Here is a 20,474-nt window from a genome sequence, read left to right as displayed (position 1 = left end):
CAACCAGTCAGTATCTGGAATACTGTAAAAAAACAGGAAAAAACAACGGTGAGTTGGAGGGAAATGGAATGCAATTTTCTGTTTGAACTCCACCTGCAGATGATGTGTAATTCAATTTTGCATATCAAAAGTTCACAGATTGTTTCCAGTTTGGGATTAACATCCAAGAAAGAAATTAATTGTGCTTTCATTTGAAGCATATATACACACACCATATAAAATAAGGCTGTAAGAATTTTTGGACTGAATATGGTTTTATTTGTGATCGAGTATCAACTTTTTGGATATCAATTATCAGGCATATAATAAGGCTTAGGATTTCTTTTGCTTGAGCTTCGAATATATCTTTGCAGAAAAATGAAGTGAATAGGACATAATGTGTGAATTCTTTTTTGGAAGACCAGAGTATTGTTCTAGTTGTTTCTTTGTATGTACAGGCAAATGGGCAAAAGAAATTGTTGAAATCTCAGAAAAAATTGGAGGAAAAGAATGAAGGAAAGTTGTTGCAGAACTTGTATGGTACTTGGTGTCCACCTGGAAATCAATTCCAACAATATGAGATTCAATTTGCGCCTACTTCAGTGCAAACTTGTCCCTCTTCAGTCCTCAGTCAACAAAGGCAGCTTCAAGGGCATGAATCTTTGCATTATCAGCATATTTCCAGTCCATTCACAGCTTCTTCTGCTTATACGGATCTTTCAAATAAAACTCCTGTCATGCCTGCTTTGCCACATACCCATAGTGGACAGGATAAGCATCAACAACTGCTTTCTAGTTATGAAGTACCCCACGATAATGCAAATCCTCTAAATAAATCACTGGATGCTCCAGTAAAGCCTCTGACCATGACACCTCAGGAAAAAGTTGAAAAATTAAGGAGGCGGCAGCAAATCCGAGCAATGCTTGCTATTCAGAAACAGCAGCAGCAGTTTAACCATCAAGTGTCATGCACCAATCCTTCCATCACTCATAGATGTTCCCAGGAAAACCAAAATATGCATATGGAGAGTGCTGATGGTGAAATTGAGGAAAATCTAAGTGCTCTTTCTTCTCTTGATCCGAACTCACCTATGGGACAGGATGATTCCATTACAATCTCTATGAAAATTGATGCATATTCAGCAGAGGACACAATACTTAGCCGGCTTCAAGATATTGTCTTAAAGGTATGTTTGACTTGCAAGTGCAATCTCTCCATGGTGGAATATGTTCACTTCTACAATCTTACCTTCAAATCAATGTTTTTGTGCAGTTGGACATCAGAATAAGACTTTGTATTCGTGATAGTTTGTTTCGACTGTCTCAAAGTGCAATGCAAAGGCATTTTTCTTGTGACACAAGCAGCACCAACCAAAATAGCAGGGATGACCATGAGTTCGTGGCTAAAGAAGAAATCAATAGTCATAACAGGTTTGTAAACCTAACTGCACTTTTTCCTTACATTGTTTACATATGCAAATTAGACAATTTTTTTGTATCTTATGTATAAAAAAGTTCAGTGCAGAAACTGTTATAATTTCTCTTGGTAAAAATTACATTGTGATTAGATTGTCAATAGCTTAAAAAGTTAGTGCTGAGAATCCGAAATCAAATTTGATCATACAGTTTGGAGGAGTTTGTTGCCAAGCCTAAAATCCGGGGATTGATTAGCCTGATTTGTTCCTACATTTAGATTATTCTATAGCTGTAAATTGTATATAGGAGTTTCACAAATTTTTTCCCAGATTTATTACTAGTTTTTAGCCTTGATCCTAGCCTTTACACATGTATATATTTAACAACAATCATGTCACAATTGTGAGAGTCAAATTAATAGAATTTTTTTCATCTTTTCACTCATGGTATTTGTTAGATAGTGTACAGTTATTTAGGTTATTTACTTTTCCTTTTCCTTTTCTTTCCTTATTGTATTGTGGGTCCCACTAACATGTATATATATACCCAAGTCCAATGTGTATTATTTATAGTTTTTCAATAACAAAAATTAGGGATTCTCCCTTTTCTTTCTTTTCACAGTATTAAAGCCCCTTTTTTGGGTTCTAGATTATTTTAAAAGTGGCCTTTGTGGAAATCTGGAAGGTACAACTGTGTTAGAGCTGTGTCACAGTTGTATGCACAGCTGTGATATAGTTGTTTCCTATTCTATTTTTTATTTCTTTTATTTCCTGATTTTATGAGAGATTTTCTCCTAAAATCAAGGATTAGTTTTTCTTTTTCTAAGGTAGATGACCTCAGCCATTCATGTATAAATATTGATGCAAGAATTGATTTAAAATGTGTGAGAAAAATAAAAAGTTCTTTTTTCTTCCTCAAATTTCTTCATAGTATCAGAGCTAATTCTGAACCATTCAATCCGTCCATGACCAAATACGGAATGGCCACCAAGCACTCCTCAACCTCAGAAGTTGCCTCCACTTAAGAAGCTCCTATTCCAAGCAACAGTGGAGGATCAGATGGTACTGCTCTTCTCGTTACTAGACACAAACTGAATGGGCAAAACTATCTTCAGTGGTCCCATGCAGTCATGGTGTTCATACGTGGTAGAAGGAAGGATGACTACCTCACCAATGCAGTGCCTCAACTTACGAAAGAAGATCCGAAATTCAAAGGATGGAAGGCTGAGAATAATATGGTCAAGTCTTGGTTAATTAACTCAATGAGCAATGACATAGGGGAAAATTTCATACTCTATGGAACAATGCAAGAAATTAGGGAAGCAACAAGGAAGACTTATTTCGATGCAGAAGACACAACAAAGATATTTGAAATAGAAAGGATCCTCCATGCTTTATGCCAAGGTGAGTTGTATGTCACTTAATATTTCAATCTTTTAACTTGCCATTTGCAACAATTAGACATATTTGAAACCACTAAATGGAATAGCCCAATGGATGCAATCAAATATAAGAAGATCGTTGAGTAGAAACGAATCTACAAATTTTTATTGGGATTGAACAAAAATCTGGATGAAGTTTGAGGCAGAATATTAGGAACTAAACCTTTACCCAACATCTGAGAAGTTGCCTCAGAAGTGCGCTGGGAAGAAAATAGAAAGAAAGTCATGTTGGGGTCACAAACCAACCAACCAACCTATCATTGAGGGTTCTATCCTAGCGGCCCAGGGTCCTCTCAATCCTTCTAATGACAATTAACCAAGAAAAGGGAGACCTTGGTGTGATCACTACCAAAAATTAGGTCATACCAAGGACACGTGTTGGAAAATCCATGGGAAACAAATGAATTGGAAGTCGTTACGTCCTCAAAATGATAGAGAAATCCAAGGACACCATGTCACTATTGTAGACAACCCAACACCACCTAATTCCAGTCCATTCAGCAAATAGTAATTGGAATTGTTGCAAAAAGTGTTCAACTAGTCCCAACATGTGGAAAATTCCTCTAATTCTATCATCAGGTTCGGATACTTTGCTTGAAAAGGTAATTTTCTTGTTGCTCTGAAAATAAAAAAGGAAAATTTGAGTCCTTGGATTATTGACTCAAGAGCTTCTGATCACATGACTGGAGATGCCACAATTTTTCAAAATTATACACCTTATTTTGGGGATTGTACAATTCATATAGCTGATGGTTCTCTTTCAAAGGTGGATGGTATATGTTCTATTGTCATCTCTAAGGACCTAAACCTTGGCTCTGTTCTTTTGTTCCAAACTTGGATTGCAATTTGTTGTCCATTAGTAAACTCACTCGAGAAAAGAATTGTGTTATTAAATTTTTCCTAAACCATTATGTTTTTTAGGATTTGAATTCAAGGAGTTGTACTTATGCTCTTATGCTCTCCTCCTATGTCTTACAGAATTTTTGGGGAGAAGTTGTACTTATTGCAACCTATCTCATCAATAGAATGCCTTCTCATGTCTTGAGTTTCCAAACACGGTGCAAAGTCTTTCTCAAATCATAACCTAGGACTCGGCTCATTTCCTCCATTTCACTAAAGGTATTTGGTTGCTCAGCCTTTGTTCACATTCCCTAACAACATCAAAATAAGCTTGATGCTAGAGTATTTTGCTAGGATACTCTCCAAACCAGTAGGGCTATAAGTGTTACTCTCCTGTCACAAAAAGGTTCCACACCTCCATGGATGTGACATTCTTTGAAAATCAGTCTTATTACTCCAAAACCGATATTCAATGAGATAATAGAATTCAGGAATACCAGTTTTGGGAAACAGAAACCATGACTAAACCTCAAACACTTGAGTTTGTTATTGTTCACAACTCTAACCCTATCTTTCTTGCTCCAAATCTCCCACTCCAAACTACTAAATTTGTAGACACCGAGCTAAGTACTCCTCTTAGCCTAAACTAATCTCAGACTGTCAATAGCAATGAGTTTATTGTATACTCAAGGAAAAAGAAGTCTCAAGAAGATATAGAGCACTGAACACATCCCGAACTAGTACATGAAACTGAATTGAATTTAGTCCCAGAAGAGACACACTCAGGTAACATTGATTCTACTACTAATGAGTCAGAAGATGATGAGCTCAATTTGCAAATTGTCAAAAGGAAAAGAGTAAGATGTTGCCTAAATCATCAGATTTATAACTTTATCTCCTATAAGAGTTTGTCACCAAGTTATCGGATTTTTGTTACTAGTCTTATGGGTATTCGGATTCCCAACAATATCTAGGAAGTCCTACAAGTACCTAAATGGAAGACAACCATTGAGGAAGAGATCCGAGCTCTTGAAAAGAATAGGACATCGGAGCTTAGAGAACTTCTAGAAAGAAAGAATCCGATCGGGAGTAAGTAGATCTTCATAGTTAAGTGCAAAGCAGATGGGAGTGTTGATAGGTACAAAGCTCGACTAGTTGCTAAGGGATTTTCGTAGTCCTATGGAATTGACTACCAAGAAACCTTTGCTCCAGTTGCCAAATTGAATAGAATTCGTGTTTTGTTGTCGTTAGTTGTTAACTGAGATTGACCTCTTCATCAAATGGACATCGAGAATGTCTTCCTCAATGGTGACTTAGAAGAAGAAGTGTGCATTGAAATTCCTTCAGGTCTTGAGACTGAGACAAACATTAACAAAGCCTGTAGACTAAAAAACAAAATCCCTATATGGTCTCAAGCAATCTCCTCGATCTTGGTTTGATCGTTTCACCAAGGCCATAAAGAGGTTTGGTTACTCTAGTATCGGTCTAACCACACTCTATTTGTAAAACACACTGTTGAGGAAAGAACTGTCATTATCATTGTTTATGTGGATGACATAATCCTAACTGGAGATCATGAAGAAGAAATAGGCAAACTCAAGAGTTTTCCTGCCCCTGAGTTCAAAATTAAAGATCGAGGGAATCTTAAATATTTTCTTAGGATGAAAATTGCTAGATCAAAAATGGGTATGTGATATCCCAATGTAACTATGTCCTAAACTTGCTAAAGGAGACTGGGATGCTTAGGTGTAAACTTGCAGACACACCTATGGACTACACTTCTAAATTAGGAACAGTTAAAGGAAGTACAAACATAAGACTAGACATTGTTTTTTTAGTCAGTGTGGTTAGCCAATTCATGAACAATCTAACTAAAGAACATATAAAAGTTGTGTATCGTATTTTAAGATATCTCAAAATGACTCTAGGAAAGGAACTCTATTTCAAAAGTACATAGAAGAGAAACATTGAAATTTTTTCAAATGCAGACTGAGCTGGCTCCATAATTGACCAAAGATCAACCTCAAGATATTGCACCTATGTATGGGGGAATCTGATTACTTGGCGAAGCAAGAAACAATCTGTTGTAGCTTAGAGCAGTGCAAAAGCAGAATTTAGAGTTATTACACATAAAATTTGTGAAGGAATGTTAAAGAGACTCCTAAGCGAGATGAAAATTTCAGTAGAAGATTCTATGAAGATATTTTGTGACAATCAAGCTATCATAAGTATCGTTCAGGACCCTATTCATCATGATTGGACAAAGTATGTGAAAATAGATCGCCATTTTATTAAGGAGAAGATAGAAGAAGGGACGATTTCATTGGTTTACACGCCAACAACACTCCAGACAACAGACATTCTTACCAAGGCACTTTTTAGAACCAACTTTAAAGACTTGAGATCCAAGTTGGGAATGATTAACATTTACAACTTAGCTTGAGGGGGAGTGTGGAAATCAGAAGGAAATCCATAAGGTATAGTTGTATGCATAGTTGTGTTACATGCACAGTTGGGCCACAGTTGTGTTACAATTGTGTTAAAGTTGTGTCACAGCTATATGCACAACTGTGATATAGTTGTTGCCTATTCTATTTTTTATTTCTTTTATTTCCTGATTTTATAAGGGATTTTCTCCTAAAATCAAGGATTAGTTTTTCTTTATCTAAGGTAGATGATCTCAGCCATTCATATATAAATATCGATGCAAGAATCGATTTGAAAGGTGTAAGAAAAATAAAAAGTAGTTTATTTCTTCCTCAAATTTCTTCAGCCTTCATTGCTAGTGTTGCTAGAGGACTATGTCCGAAACTATATCTAAGTGGAAGGAAGTCACAATGGGACAAGTTTCTGGTTCTACAAAAGGTCCCACTATTGAAATTACAACTCATAGGCTCAATGGGCAAAATTTTTTTGCATTGGGCACAATCAGTAAAGTTCTTCATTAGAGGTCGAGGCAAAATGTGATATTTGGAAGGATAACAAAAGGCTCAAAGTGTGACTAATCTTGATTATGTTATTTGGGATGCTGAGAACTTCATGGTGATGTCATGGCTAGTCAATTCCATGGAGACTGAAATCAACTAGGGTTTTATGTTCTTGTCAGCTGCAAAAGAAGTATGGGATGCTATTAATATTGCGTTTTCAAATATAGACAATGACTCGATGTCGTACAATATGAAATGTAAAGATCTTGAAATCAAGCAAAGAAGCCAAACAGTAATGGGTTTTTTCAAGGCTACGAATCACTTTGGCAAGGGATGGGCCTTTATCAAGACCTTGATTAAAAGAATGTTGAGGATAGTGCATTGTATAAGAAGGTAATTGAAAAAGAATGAGTTTTTGATTTTTTTTTTTTGGTTTGAAAGCAAAATTTAACCAATTTAGGGGGAGACTTCCGAAGACAAAGCCCATTCCATCAATAAGAGAAGTTTACTCAGCAATAAGAATAAAAGAGAGTAGGCTAATGGTGTTGATGATAAAAGAAAATCCAGCAAGGGAAGGATCAATGCTAAAATTAGAAAGTGCACTTGTCAATAATCAACGGAGTTTCAGTAAGAAGAATGATGACAAGGATAAACTATGGTGTGATCATTGCAATAAATCATGCCACACCAGGGATATGTGCTGGAAACTCCATGGGAAGCCACAAAGATCGGGGTGAGGAAACAAACCAACAAGGGGAAATAGTAGAGGACTTCAAGTGGCTGACCAGCAAAAGATTGGACAGCCTACTGCATTTGAAGCCCCAGTTTTCAGTAAGGAACAATTGGAGTTTCTCCAAAAATTCATAGCCCCTTCTCCGTGTACAAGAAATGTAACTCAAGTTGGTAATTTTCTCTCTTCCCTACACTAAAAAATATCCAACCCTTGGATCACAGATTCAGAGGCTTTAGATCATATGACAGGTTTGTTAAATCTTTTCTCCACTTATACTACAAGTTCGGGACATCAAAAGGTTAAAATAGCATATGGGTCTCTCTTTTGTTGTTGGAAAAGGAGCTATTGTCCTCTCAAACAATCTTGTCCTAAAATCAGTCCTACATGTTTCCAATTTGTTTTGTAGTTTAATCTCCATCAGTAAACTTACTCGTCATCTAAATTGTTGTGCTAAATTCCCTCAAACTCATAGTGTATTTCAAGAGCTATGTTTGGGGACGAGGATTGACAATGCTAAGGAGTTGGAAGGCTTATTTATTTTGGAGGAAGAGGCTGAGAAAATTCCAAAGGCTTTACAATGTGAAAGATCCTTCAACAATGAAATTATGCTATGGCATTCTAGACTAGGGCATCCAATCTTTGCTTGCCTAAAGAAGTTGTTCCCTTCTTTATTTCTAAATAAAAATGTCACAAATTATCAATGTGAAGTGTGTTAACTATCAAAGCATCATCAAGCTAAGTTCCATACTCATGCTTATACTCCTTCTAATCCTTTTTCCATTATACATAGTGATGTGTGGGGTTCCTCTTGTGTAACCTCTCTATCCTGAGCTAGGTGGTTCATTACCTTTATTAATGATCATACTCGAGTGTGCTAGACTTATCTTTTAAAGAAAAAATTAGATGTTGTGACTGTTTTCCAAACCTTCCACAAAATTGTTCAAAACCAATTCCAAACCAAAATTAAGATCCTTAGAATCAACAATGGGACAAAATATTTTTCGAAGAGTTTTGGGAAATATCTTGATGTCGATGGGATTATACACCAATCATCATATGTCAAACACCTTAACAAAATGGAGTGGCTGAAAGAAAATATAAACATCTCCTTAAGGTTACTAGGGCCTTAATATTTCAAATGGGGGTTCCTAAACAATATTGGGGAGAAGCCATTTTGACAACCTTATATCTCACTAGTAGAATGCCATCCCGCACTCTTGCATTTGAAACCCCCATGAACATGCTTAAGAAATTCTTCCCTAGTGTTAGCCACATTTTTTCCTCCCTTACACCAAAGGTTTTTGGTTGTGTTGTTTTTGTTCATAACTATAACCATACTAAGAGTAGATTGGATCCAAAAGCCCTTAAGCATATCTTTGTAGGGTACTCACCAACCTAAACGGGATACAAATGCTTTCATCCAGAGTGTTGGAAATTCTATGTAACAATATTTGAAAACCAACCTTATTTTGATAGGAAACCACACTAGAATATATTGATAGAAAAGAAGTACAAAAGGAGGATGAGAAATCCTCCCTCCAAAAGAAAACTAGACAACAAGAAAAAATAACAAAGCACTAGACCGTCCCAATAAAACTGTTTGAACAACACACTGATAACCAATCAAGTTGTAGTACGTTAAGGGGGGTGCCCTTAAAACCCACTGAACAAAACGCCCAAAGGGACGCAAGGAAATGAATGGAATCCCAAAGATTCCCTGCATTCCTAGCCTTGTCCTCAAATATCCTAGTGTTTCTTTCACGCCACACAACCCAGATTAACGCTATACTCGCGTTTTGCCATAGAATTACCCCTCTCTTGGACTTGCCAAATCCTTTGTAATTGATGAACATCATGTCTGAAATGCTTTTCGGAGGAACCCAATCCATCTTGGCTAGCTGAAAAAGTCTGTGCCACAACCCCAACGTAACTGAGCAGTGAAGGAAGAGATGATCTGCTGATTCTCCTTGAAAACCAACCTTATTACTCCAAACGTTCTTTTCAGGGGGAGAGTTTTAGAGAGGAAGATCGGATTTGAGAAATCCTACCAGTTACTATTATTGAAAACTTCACCCCCATTGGCCTTAACATTCCCAACTTCATCTTAGATTATGAAATACCAAATGAGGAAGATCATATAAGAGGAGGAGATTTGGAAAACGGACCAGGAAAACAAATAAAGATAAAAGTGTATTCGAGAATGAATAAAGGAGCTACCAATTCTTCTCAGTGCCAATCCCCTTAACAGAACATGGAAAAACTTAAACAACACAAGTGAGTGCCTAAATTCCCCAACTTCTCCAAATTTACCAAGTTCTAGATCAGTTTGTAGGTCGTCATCTGATTTGAATATTCCCATTGCTCGATTCGAACTTGCACTCAACACCCTATCTCTAATTTTCTTTCCTATAGTCGGCTTAACCTATCCTTTAAAGTCTTTATCACTAATCTCTCTAGTGCGAGTATCCCAAATTCTATTTAGGAAGCTTTCTAGGATTAAAAATGGAGAGGAGCGGTTCAAGAAGAAATGAGAGCCCAACACAAAAATAGGACATGGGACTTGGTGAATCTCCTTATTGGAAAGCTCATAGGATGCAAGTGGGTTTTCAAGGTAAATTCAAATCAGATGGGAAAATTGATCGATGCAAGGCTAGGCTGGTTGCAAAAGGATTCACTCAAATTTACGGGCTTGACTATCAAGAAACATTTGCACCGGTTGTGAAGATGAATACAATTCAAGTTATACTCTCACTTGCTGCCACTCAATACTAGCCTCCACACAAATTAGATGTAAAGAATGCTTTTCTTCATAGAGATCTAAAGGAAGAAGTATACATAGAATTGAAACCTAACTTTGAGGAAAATTTTGGGAGAAGTAAAGTTGTAGATTAAGAAAATCTCTCTACAGATTAGAGCAGTGACCACACGCTTGGTTTGAAAAATTTACCAAATCAGTCCATGATAAAGTATATTTGCAAAGCTAAGTTGGCCACACAATGTTTTACAAACATGAAGGAGGTATGGTGACTATACTAATTGTATATGTGGATGATATAATTGTGACTAGAAATAACCTGACTGAAATTGGAAATCTGAAGGATTCCCTTGCTATAGAATTCAAAATTAAGAACTTGGGGAACTTGAGATACTTCCTAGGCATTGAGGTGGCTTAGATCCAAGAAGGGGATCTTCTTGTCACAAAGAAAGTATACACTAGATCTATTGAGGGAAACTAGAATGCTTGCATGCAAACTAGTGGACACCCTAATTGATGTCAATCACAAAGTAGGAACATTAGCAATAAGCTCAATCGTGAATTAAGAGAGTTACCAAAGGTTAGTAGGTAAGCTAATTTATTTGTCGCATACTAGACCAAACATTGCCTTTGCAGTTGGAATTGTTAGTCAATTTATGCATGAACCAAATGAAGAACATATGAATGCAATGGTGAGAATTCCGAGATATCTTATAGGAGCATCAGGGAAAGGACTCCTATTTTCAAAAATCAACAACCTAGAGGTGGAGTATACGGATGTTGACTGGGCAGGTTATATCAATGATAGACGATCTACTTCTGGGTATTGCACATTTGGTAGAAGCAATTTGGTGACATGGAGAAGCAAAAAACAATTAGTTGTGGCGAGATCTAGTACAGAAGCTGAATTTAAATCAATCACCTTGGGAATTTGTTAACTCTTATGGTTAAAATCCCTCCTAAAGGAACTAAAGATGGAGAATGATAGACCTATGAAGCTGTACTGCGACAACAAGGCTGCCATAAGTATAGCTCACAATTTGGTGCAATGTGATAAAACGAAGCACATTGAAGTTGATGGACATTTCATTAAAGAAAAGATAAGATAATGGGCTGATTTGTACACCATTCGTGTCGACTAGAAAACAATTAGCAGATGTGCTAATGAAGGGTCCACTGAAGCTACAGTTCCTAGGAATCCTTGGCAAGCTAGAATGATTGATGTCTACGAACTGGCTTGGGGGGAGTGTTGAGAATCTGAAATCCAATCAGATCATATAGCTTAAAGGAGTTTGTTGTCAAACCTAAAATATAGGGATTGATTAGCTTGATTTGTTCCTATATTTAGATTATTCTATAGCTATAAACTATATATTGGAGTTTTACAGATTTTTTCAGAGATTTCTTACTAGTTTTTAGCCTTGATCCTTGCCTTTACACATGTATATATTTAACAACAATCATGTACACAATTGTGAGAATCAAATTAATAGATATTTTTCCATCTTTCCCCTCAGTTAGCCCAATATGAAATAAGACATGCTGATCAAATAGATATTTTATGTGTTATCAAAAAAGTATAAAACAAATTTTGGAGATGATGGAGCTGTTACATCCTTTTCATAGTCAATCAAATGTGATTCAGAAATTTGGAAAAGGTTTTTGTGGATGAAAATCAATAAGGAAAGTGAAACACGATAACAAGATTAAACAAACTATCATAAGAAATTTCAGTATCTCTTATACCTTGACTAGAAGGAATTGGACTCTTAAGAGGGTAGGTTCATGTTCCTCACTTTACCCTTTTTTTTCACTACTAATGTATTACTTGTCTTTCTAGCACCTAATCTGCCTTAACGTCCATCTAATGATGATCAAATACCATTAGGTGACTCCAAACAACAATCCTTGGGTGCTTTAATGCATTGAAAAAGTTGTAGTTGCTAAAAGTTGTTGAACAATGATGGTGTAAGAAGACTTAGTACTGTGCCCTCATTGTTAGTGAAAACCAAGGCTAGAGAAAGTTTATCAAACATAAGTGTTTGATTGCATTAACATTTCCTCTCAAAATGGAAATAAGTTTAGACAAAATATGTCATGGCACCATCTTGTTTGGATATTGTCCACTTTGGGCGCACTACCCCTATGGCGTTTAGAATGTGTCCATGCATAGAAGCATCACTCCTTGTTAATGCAAGGAACTTGTCTTTCCCAAATAATGTGGGAGAGTGACTTGTGTCTGACATCCTTGTCGACCCATGATTCATGAGGTGCTTAAATCCACACACTTTTGACAAAGGGTTGGTTTTGATACCACCAGCAATGACATGCCCTCTTGTATGATTGTTTGCTTTGGGCTCACTAGCCTCACAAGTTTTAAAATGCATCCACACATTTCAGAGTTGTCAACCCTTATGAATGCTAAGACCTTCTCTCTTATTATTGTGGAATGTCATAAAATACATCCATATTGTGTGGATTCAAGGTTTTGTCTAGTTGAGGATCAAAGTTGATCACAGGTTCATTCTTTATGTTTACAATCTGGAACCAGTATTCATGGTCTTCCAGGAGCATATAGTATGTCAAAAGTGCAAGAGGAAAGCACACCCTGAATTTGCAACAGCATGTAAAATGAGCCTAACTTTAGATCTTGGTCAAGTTATGCAACAAGAAACTTATTGTTGGAATCCTCTTGATCAGTCAATAACTGATGTTGGGTTGTATTCAAACTTGAAAATAGGTCATTTTGGCTGTCAAAAATTACAGAATTTTTGGAAAATTTTCAGCCTTAGCAAATCCATTTTGATTCATACCCACAATTACATGAGTCTGAATTTTTTAGGCTTTACTAGTTTAATAAATTTGACTCGATCATATAGTTTTGGGCAATTTGAAAATAATTTTTACTTCTCATAATTTTAAGTATTTCTTGATGATTCGTTGTGGGAGTAAAATTTGGAGTCTTCATTATAGATAAGGCTATAATGGATGAAGCTTGTAAATTTTGATTAATTATGTTTTTTCTCTTAAGCTAAAATATCTCGTCCTTTTTTTTTCAATGGTCTTAGGCAAGTTTAGGGTTTGCCACACTCAATATGGTTTCTTCACCTGAAAGAGGCACTAGAGTGTTGCTGGCTATAGAAACTCCAATCAACTTAGAACCAGTGACCAGTTCACTGATTCAGCAGTCCAACCGGCGATCTGTCTGGTTTGTGCCTGGTTCAAAGCCTTTAGTGGTTCAAAAGTTGAATCGGACTAGGGTCTAGTCGATGGTTTGATCAGTTGAACCGGCTGGTCCGGTCCAATTTTTAAAACACTAGTTATTTGTAATTGTAACAAGTTTTTTTAGAGATCTTATTCTAAATAGAAGATGACTTATGTGGCCTCAACCACAAAATGGTGTCCATCTGACCTAGTATCGTCAATGTTTTTGGATCTTTCTTAACATTCCATTTTTTTATAGGCAAACAAAAACTTAGATTAAATGGGGCCTAACAAAACGGGAAAACTACATTTATTCTGGTGTGGATGGCAGGCAAGCCTATATTTCTTGGGGGAGGAGGGGGGGTGGTATAAAGAGGGTGCAAGCACTAAAGGAAAAAAAAAAAAGAAGATCTAGTACCCAAGAAGACCTATACAGCCTAAACTTCTCAATCTCTTAGTGAAATTCATAAAGGAAAAGTCAATAAACAATCTTTCAACACTTGATATGGATGCTCCTCTTAGCTAAAAATGTGAACTCATATGGTTGAAACATCTTCTTCGGGAGTTGAGATTTGGAAAGGATGAACAGATGAAGCTCATCTGTGACAACCAGGCCGTTTTGCATATTGCATCCAATCCAATCTTCCGTGAAAGGACCAAACACATTGAAGTTGACTGGCACTTCATTAGAGAGAAGATCGCATCAGGATGTGTGGCGACTAGTTTTGTCAATTCAAATGATCAACTAGCAGATATTTTTATTAAATCTCTCAGAGGTCCTAGAATTAAATACATTTGTAACAAGCTTGGTGCATATAACATATATGCTCCAGCTTGAGGGGGAGTGTTAGATAATGTATAGTTATTTAGGTTATTTACTTTTCCTTTTCCTTTTCTTTCCTTACTGTATTGTGGGTCCCACTAGCATGTATATATATACCCAAGTCCAATGTGTATTCTTTACAGTTTTTCAATAACAATAATTAGGGATTCTCCCTTTTTTCTCTCTCTCTTCACACTAACAAATTATATTCTAGAAACCATAAGAAAGTAGTTAAGGTCTAACATTATAAAAGGGAAGAACCTACTCACTGTAAAGTCTTTAATTTTTATTTTCCAAAAGAAATATATTGAGTGGTTATCTAGAAATTTTTTGTTTCAGTTAATGGAAAGATTTTTTCCCAGATTTCTCCTTTAGGAAATCTTAGTTTCGATAGTGTTTGAAGTAACTTGGTTGTAAACTACTTGGATAGAAACTGTATTGGTTATTTAGTTTTCATCAGGCATGCATAAACTAACTCACTGTAGTAACTGCACAGCTATTTTATGTGACAAGTAGATCAGTTTTCTGACCATTCATTGCCTTGGATTTGTCCAAAGTGTCATCAACTCTGGAATTGAGTGTAAAAATCCATTTGCAACCCACAGTTCTTTTTCCTTCTGGTAAATCAATAATTTCCCAAGTCTAATTTTTTTTCTAACGCTCTCATCTCCTTATTCATGGCCTCCTCCATGGTTTTGAGGTTAAAGCTTCTTGGACTGATATGAGAACTTGCTGAGAAAGAAAAGTTTGATATAGGGGTAATAATTTTTGCATGGATACAAAGTTAGACATAGGGTGTCGAGTACAGGTTTGAACCCTTTTCTAAGAGCAATGAGCATATGAAGTTATTAAACCAAAATTCCAAACTAGTACTAGAATTTGGATTATTTTCATAACCTATTTCGAGGTTGATAGTTGGAGCTAGTGAAGTGATGATGGACTTTTTCCTCCTAGAGTACATGTTGAAAGTTGGAATCTTAGATCTCTCAGCTTATGTTCCTTCATTTGTGGGAGGATTTTTTGGAGGTGCAGTAACAGGTTCAGTTTAGGGAATGGCACTAGGAAGGGAATGAGGAATAGCACTCAGGTTAGGGCCTTCCATAGTTTCACAACTCAATTATTTCCATCTACAATCTTCCCATTTGTTTCTCCAACATCTATGGTTCATGAATTTCCAAATTCCACCACTGGTCTTCCATTTCTAAATCATTCCCCCTTAAGAGAGGAGTCCCCAAAATAAGGTTGACTTTGTACAAATGTTGAAAAACCTTGCTAGTAAAACCCAGTGGGACAAAAATTGGACGAAGGGAAAAAGAATATAGTATACTAACACCCTTTTACAAGCATACTCCCCCTCATGTCGATATCCTTGAGTTAACGCATTCCAATCTTGTGTATTAACTTCTTGAATGTTGAGGTTGGCAATGACTTTGTGAATTAATTTGCTAGATTATCACTTGAGCGTATTTGTTGAACATCTATTTCACCACTCTTCTGGAATTCATGTATATAAAAGAATTTTGGTGAAATGTGTTTAGTTCTATCTCCTTTAATATAACCTTATTTTATCTATGCAATGCATGCAACATTATCTTCAAACAATATTTTGGGTCACTTCTAGAGTGACCTATTTCTTCCTTGTGGGGCATGATAGCACTTGTATCCTTTTTTGTGTGAAGTACCCTTAGATCATGCATCTTACAACTCTAGGACCTAACATTTCTTGTAAGTTCTGTTGAGCATACATATATGCAACACAACTAAAGGCTTTTAGTAATAATGATCCAACTTTGAAATTTGGAAATAAGGTGGTGAGCCTTTTTATTGTGTCTGAAATTCAAGAACTTTTGTTTGCAACCTATTGATGAGATATGTGGTTATTAGGACAGGGGAAACTTTCATTTGGAACAAGAGTGCTCAAGCTACTTCCAATAGATGCCTATTTTTTCTCTCAACCACCCAGTTTTCCACCTGGCCGGGGGGGGGGGGGGGGGGGGGGGGGGGTGGGTTGGGGGTTGCTAACACATGATGAATGGTGCAAGATACCCTCATGTTCCAAATAGCTTGTTAATTCTTGGTTGAAGTACTCCTTACCATTATTAGACCTAAATGTTAGCCCTAAATGAATTTGGAGCTGAGGTTGTGTTACTTTCCTCAAGTTGGTTCAGCATTTTCCTAAATCTTTCAACATCAGCTTTGCTAAATTTTGAAGTCTCCTGGTTTTGTTGAGGGGGGTGGGGGTTGTGTTGTGGGGTCGCTAACACATGATGAATGGTGCAAGATACCCTCATGTTCCAAATAGCTTGTTAATTCTTGGTTGAAGTAATCCTTACCATTATTAGACCTAAATGTTAGCCCTAAATGAATTTGGAGCTGAGGTTGTGTTACTTTCCTCAAGTTGGTTCAGCATTTTCCTAAATCTTTCAACATCAGCTTTGCTAAATTTTGAAGTCTCCTGGTTTTCTTCCATTGTGGTGGTTTGATTAGGATTTCCAGGTTTTTCTGCGTAATTCCCTCATTTTTTGCCAAGACTTTCAGGTTTTGAGGTTTCACATGTAGCTTCCATCACATTTCCCTCATATGTCTAGACTTGGCAGTACTCGCACCACTTCTCTTTGTCTAATGATTTTTTGCTTTCTGCTGTATTGGAGCCTGGTTTTGACACTCCAAGTGCAGAATTCTCAGACCTCTAGATTTGCCACCCATTAGTTCCCTACGACTCTCTTCCCTGGGATATGAGTGAAAGCTTCATCAAGGCTGGGAAAAGGATCTCTACCCAACACTTGACCACATGCCTGGTCGAATTTAGGATTTAGGTTCACAAAAAACTGGAATCCCACTCCATTTCCATCATGTATTTTATCTTCTTCATATCTGCAGCTGATTCCATCTCCATGTTTTGATAGAGATCCAATTCCATTAACAGCCTTTGAGAGCAGTGTAATACTCTGTGACAGGTGAAGAACCTTGATGAGTTATGATAATCTGCCTCTTTAGTTGAAATATTTGAGATGCAAAGCCTGCCTTGTAGTAGGTTCTTATGACTGCTTCCTAAATGTCCTTGGCAGTAGGCAGGAGTAGATACTTCTTGCTGATCTCTGGTTGCATTGAATGTAGTAGCCAAGACATCACTATGGAGTTCTCAGCTTCCCAACTTTTGTACTTCAGATCATCCTCTGCTGGGGGCTTTTCAGATCCTGTTATATGCTTCATTTTTCCCTTTAACTTCACTAGGAAATCTTGGCTGATTGAGACCACTCCATAAAGCTACTTCCATTTAACTTGGAAGTGGAGATCCACATGGATGGGTTTTCAGAGTGAATGGAAGTCTGGCTGTTGGAGGGTGACATCATGATTAGGCTGATCGGTTTGGGTGTTTCAGACATAAATGGACAGATTAATAAAATGTCTGGAAAAAAAAAAAATCGAACAGCCACACTCGGCGATGAGGGCCAGAAAGAAATGTGGAAACAACATTGAAGGGCAATGAAAGTTGTGTGGGAAAAAAAATGAAGGCCATCAAAAAAACTCCCAAAGAACCTAGATAGGTTCTGATACCATGTGAATTTGTGAAGAGCAAAAATATTGATTCTTCTTTTTCTGAAAGACTTACACAGCTATAAAAAAATACAAGAGTTGACCTATGTTAGACTAAACTAGGAAACATCCTAATCCCCTAAATTAAGAGCTAAAATATAGGATCTAAATTACAATCATATCTGTGCAGCCTATTTACAGACAAAAACAATAAGTCAACTATTCCAACAGAAAGTTATAACCTTAGGTACGGGTATCAATAGCTATCAACTTTTAGCTGTCCACCCTCACTTGAGGAGGTCATCACACTTTTTAGGCTTCTGCAATCCACAGTGGTAAGCCCTCTTTTCAGTACTTCATCTAGTCTCTTTAAGCCGGGTTACCTAAAAGTGGAGCAGGCCACTAGAACTTATCCGTATGGTTCATCCCCTTAAGCTCTGTACAAAGTGTCAATGCAGTTTGGAGTTTAGTTATCACCATGCTTTCCCAACCTTCTGCCTTTTATGGACCCTGTTTTTCTATTGCCCTTACTTCACTTTCCCAGCATTTTATATCTCAGTTCCCTAAATTCCAAGAGTTATAGGATGCATGTCAACTTATCATAACTAAGGCATCAAGGCTGCCAAATCTTCCCTTAACCCACATAAGTGATTGCTCTGCACCTCCTAGTTGACCACAATCTTGTCTGAGAATACTGGAAAAGATCCAAGGAAGTATGAAGCCTCTTTTTGAAAGTTATGAAATGAAAAACATCATTTCACCCGTCTATTTGGAGCATCTTATTGTCAAACTGGGTCACATAAGTTTTCTCATGTTGAATGGTAAATACTATTGCTTTTTCTGCTGAACCGCATATATATATATAGCAAGCTATGAGCTGTAGAAAGCTCTGAAAAGGATAAAACATGACTAAAATGGTCTTCCAAAACTCAATTGCTGAAGAAATTGTGAATGGAACTTTTCATAACTTAAACTATGACAATATTTCCTCTTTTGTTCCTATCCATTGTTTTTCCAATTGAGGATGAATATTAAGAACTCTATACTTGTAAGTTTTCTTTGGACCTTTTTATGCTTTTAGGCACCAATTGTAATTGCATATTGTCATTCCAGTAGCTTGCTATTTTCAAATTCATTTGCTTGAGTTACTATAACAATGCTTTATATGTGCAAGCAATGATTGCTTCTCTATTAGGGTTAAGCTCAACTATGTTCTATGACAAGCTTAAATTTTCTTCTACATTTTAGTTCAAATTTTTGGTGTTGCAGATATGTCAGAATGGGGGATATGGAAACAGAAACCAACCCCATAGACCGAACTGTTGCGCATTTGCTTTTTCACAGGCCATTAGAGCTACCAGGAAGACATCCAGAGGCACCTGAATCGCCCTTCTCTAGTAGGCTTCCTTGTGAACATAAAACTGCAGGCTTAGTTAACTCACCAATGGGGTGTTCACCTGAGGGTTCTAAGAATAAACAAAGTTTCTTTTACCAAGGACCAAAATCTCCTTGCCGGATAGCTGATTCCCAGCAGGGTGATCAGTTTAAAAACAGCCCTTGCATAGACACTTCGGAGAATGCATCAAACAATGAGACTGCCGAAGATGGGACTATGGAAGTCGAACCTTCTCAATGAAAGAGTTTCTAAAAACTATAGATGGGTAATTCCTTCCTTTATCTATTCCGTGCTATTTATTTGCTTATCTTACATGATTATATGGATCTACTGTAATGGGGAGATTTTCTTTCATTGTCAGCCCACTGGATCTTTATCAAGTATAGGTTAAGGAGACTTCAAGATCATAACCACAGGGAAGGTTTTTTGTATCTCAATATCTGCAAGAAGTTGCATCCATGCATGTTAGATGTATGAAATTAATGTAGCTATGTATCTTCTCCCAAAAGATTGACTCTTCTGTATCTATCGACTGTTCTGTATCTGTAACAAACTCAAGGTGCAACTGTAGTATGTGTGTATTAATCAGAAATCAGCTCTTACTGTTATGAGTTGCAGAATGATGCTGCTTCATATCAAACTTTAATAAGTCTTGGCGTTTTTCTATGTGCTAATTCTGTGAGTTCTTTGTCCTCTGCTTGTATCTTTCTTTTTTGAGTTACTGTTTTCAAGAAACTTTGGGCATCATGATGAAGTATGTGTCCTTTATATATATGTGTGTGTGTGTGTCTTGGCATTTTTCTATGTGCTAATTCTGTGAGTTCTTTGTCCTCTGCTTGTATTTTCCTTTTTTGAGTTACTGTTTTCAAGAAACTTTGGGCGTCATGATGAAGTATGTGTTCTTTTGTGGAGGTTTCTATATCCTTTATATATATATATGTATATATATATATGTGTGTGTGCACATGCGCATTTATGTATATTTTTAGTTATTCAAACTATCATTTCAATTCATCTTTCTTAATTTACATGTATTTAATGTCAAGCCCATGTGTTGTATAACTGTATGGATGGACAAATATAATGGAATTGACAGGTATGATAGTAGGTAGTTGGAGTAGAGGTTTACACTCTTCTATCAAGCAGCAAACCATTTGGAACTAAGTTCATTCAGATGAACATGCCTAGTTCTCATTGAAGTACCAAATACATAAGGTATGTGATATGATCTACAGTACATAATTAATCCTTTCTTTTCTATATCTTCTTTGTTCTCCATATTCTCGCTTATATTTCTCCTTGTTCTTTAATGTGGTAGTTAATCTCGCTTATTTGAGTGGAATGTATGCCCCATATAAATATGAGTTCCTGGGGATGCAACCTTCCAAAATAATATAGAACCTACTTTTTGCTGAGGTTGGAA

At 36.7% G+C, this 20,474-nt stretch overlaps 1 protein-coding gene across 3 annotated transcripts in view; it reads left to right on the top strand.

Moving 5' to 3' along the window:
* The window catches only part of LOC100248068 (protein LNK2), a 56,699-nt gene extending 36,974 nt beyond the window's left edge, over nt 1-19,725 (top strand). Inside the window, exons 6-9 of one of the 3 annotated variants that reach the window (XR_002031514.2) lie at nt 438-1,166; nt 1,253-1,410; nt 2,332-2,798; nt 18,925-19,033. Coding sequence is in view for 1 of the 3 variants with exons in the window: in XM_002269785.5 (XP_002269821.2) it covers nt 438-1,166; nt 1,253-1,410; nt 18,925-19,291 (1,254 nt within the window). In the remaining 2 variants the exon portion in view is untranslated. Of the gene's footprint in view, nt 1-437; nt 1,167-1,252; nt 1,411-2,325; nt 2,799-18,924; nt 19,317-19,412 lie in introns of those variants that run through there. The other 2 variants (XR_787324.3, XM_002269785.5) reach the window with 2 other exon arrangements.
* The last annotated feature ends 749 nt before the right edge of the window (nt 19,726-20,474 follow it).

This window comes from Vitis vinifera, chromosome 13, assembly GCF_030704535.1.
Source record: "Vitis vinifera cultivar Pinot Noir 40024 chromosome 13, ASM3070453v1".
NCBI classification, from domain to species: domain Eukaryota; kingdom Viridiplantae; phylum Streptophyta; class Magnoliopsida; order Vitales; family Vitaceae; genus Vitis; species Vitis vinifera.
Note: the sequence above shows the minus strand (reverse complement) of the source record. Positions and strands in the feature narration are given on the sequence as shown.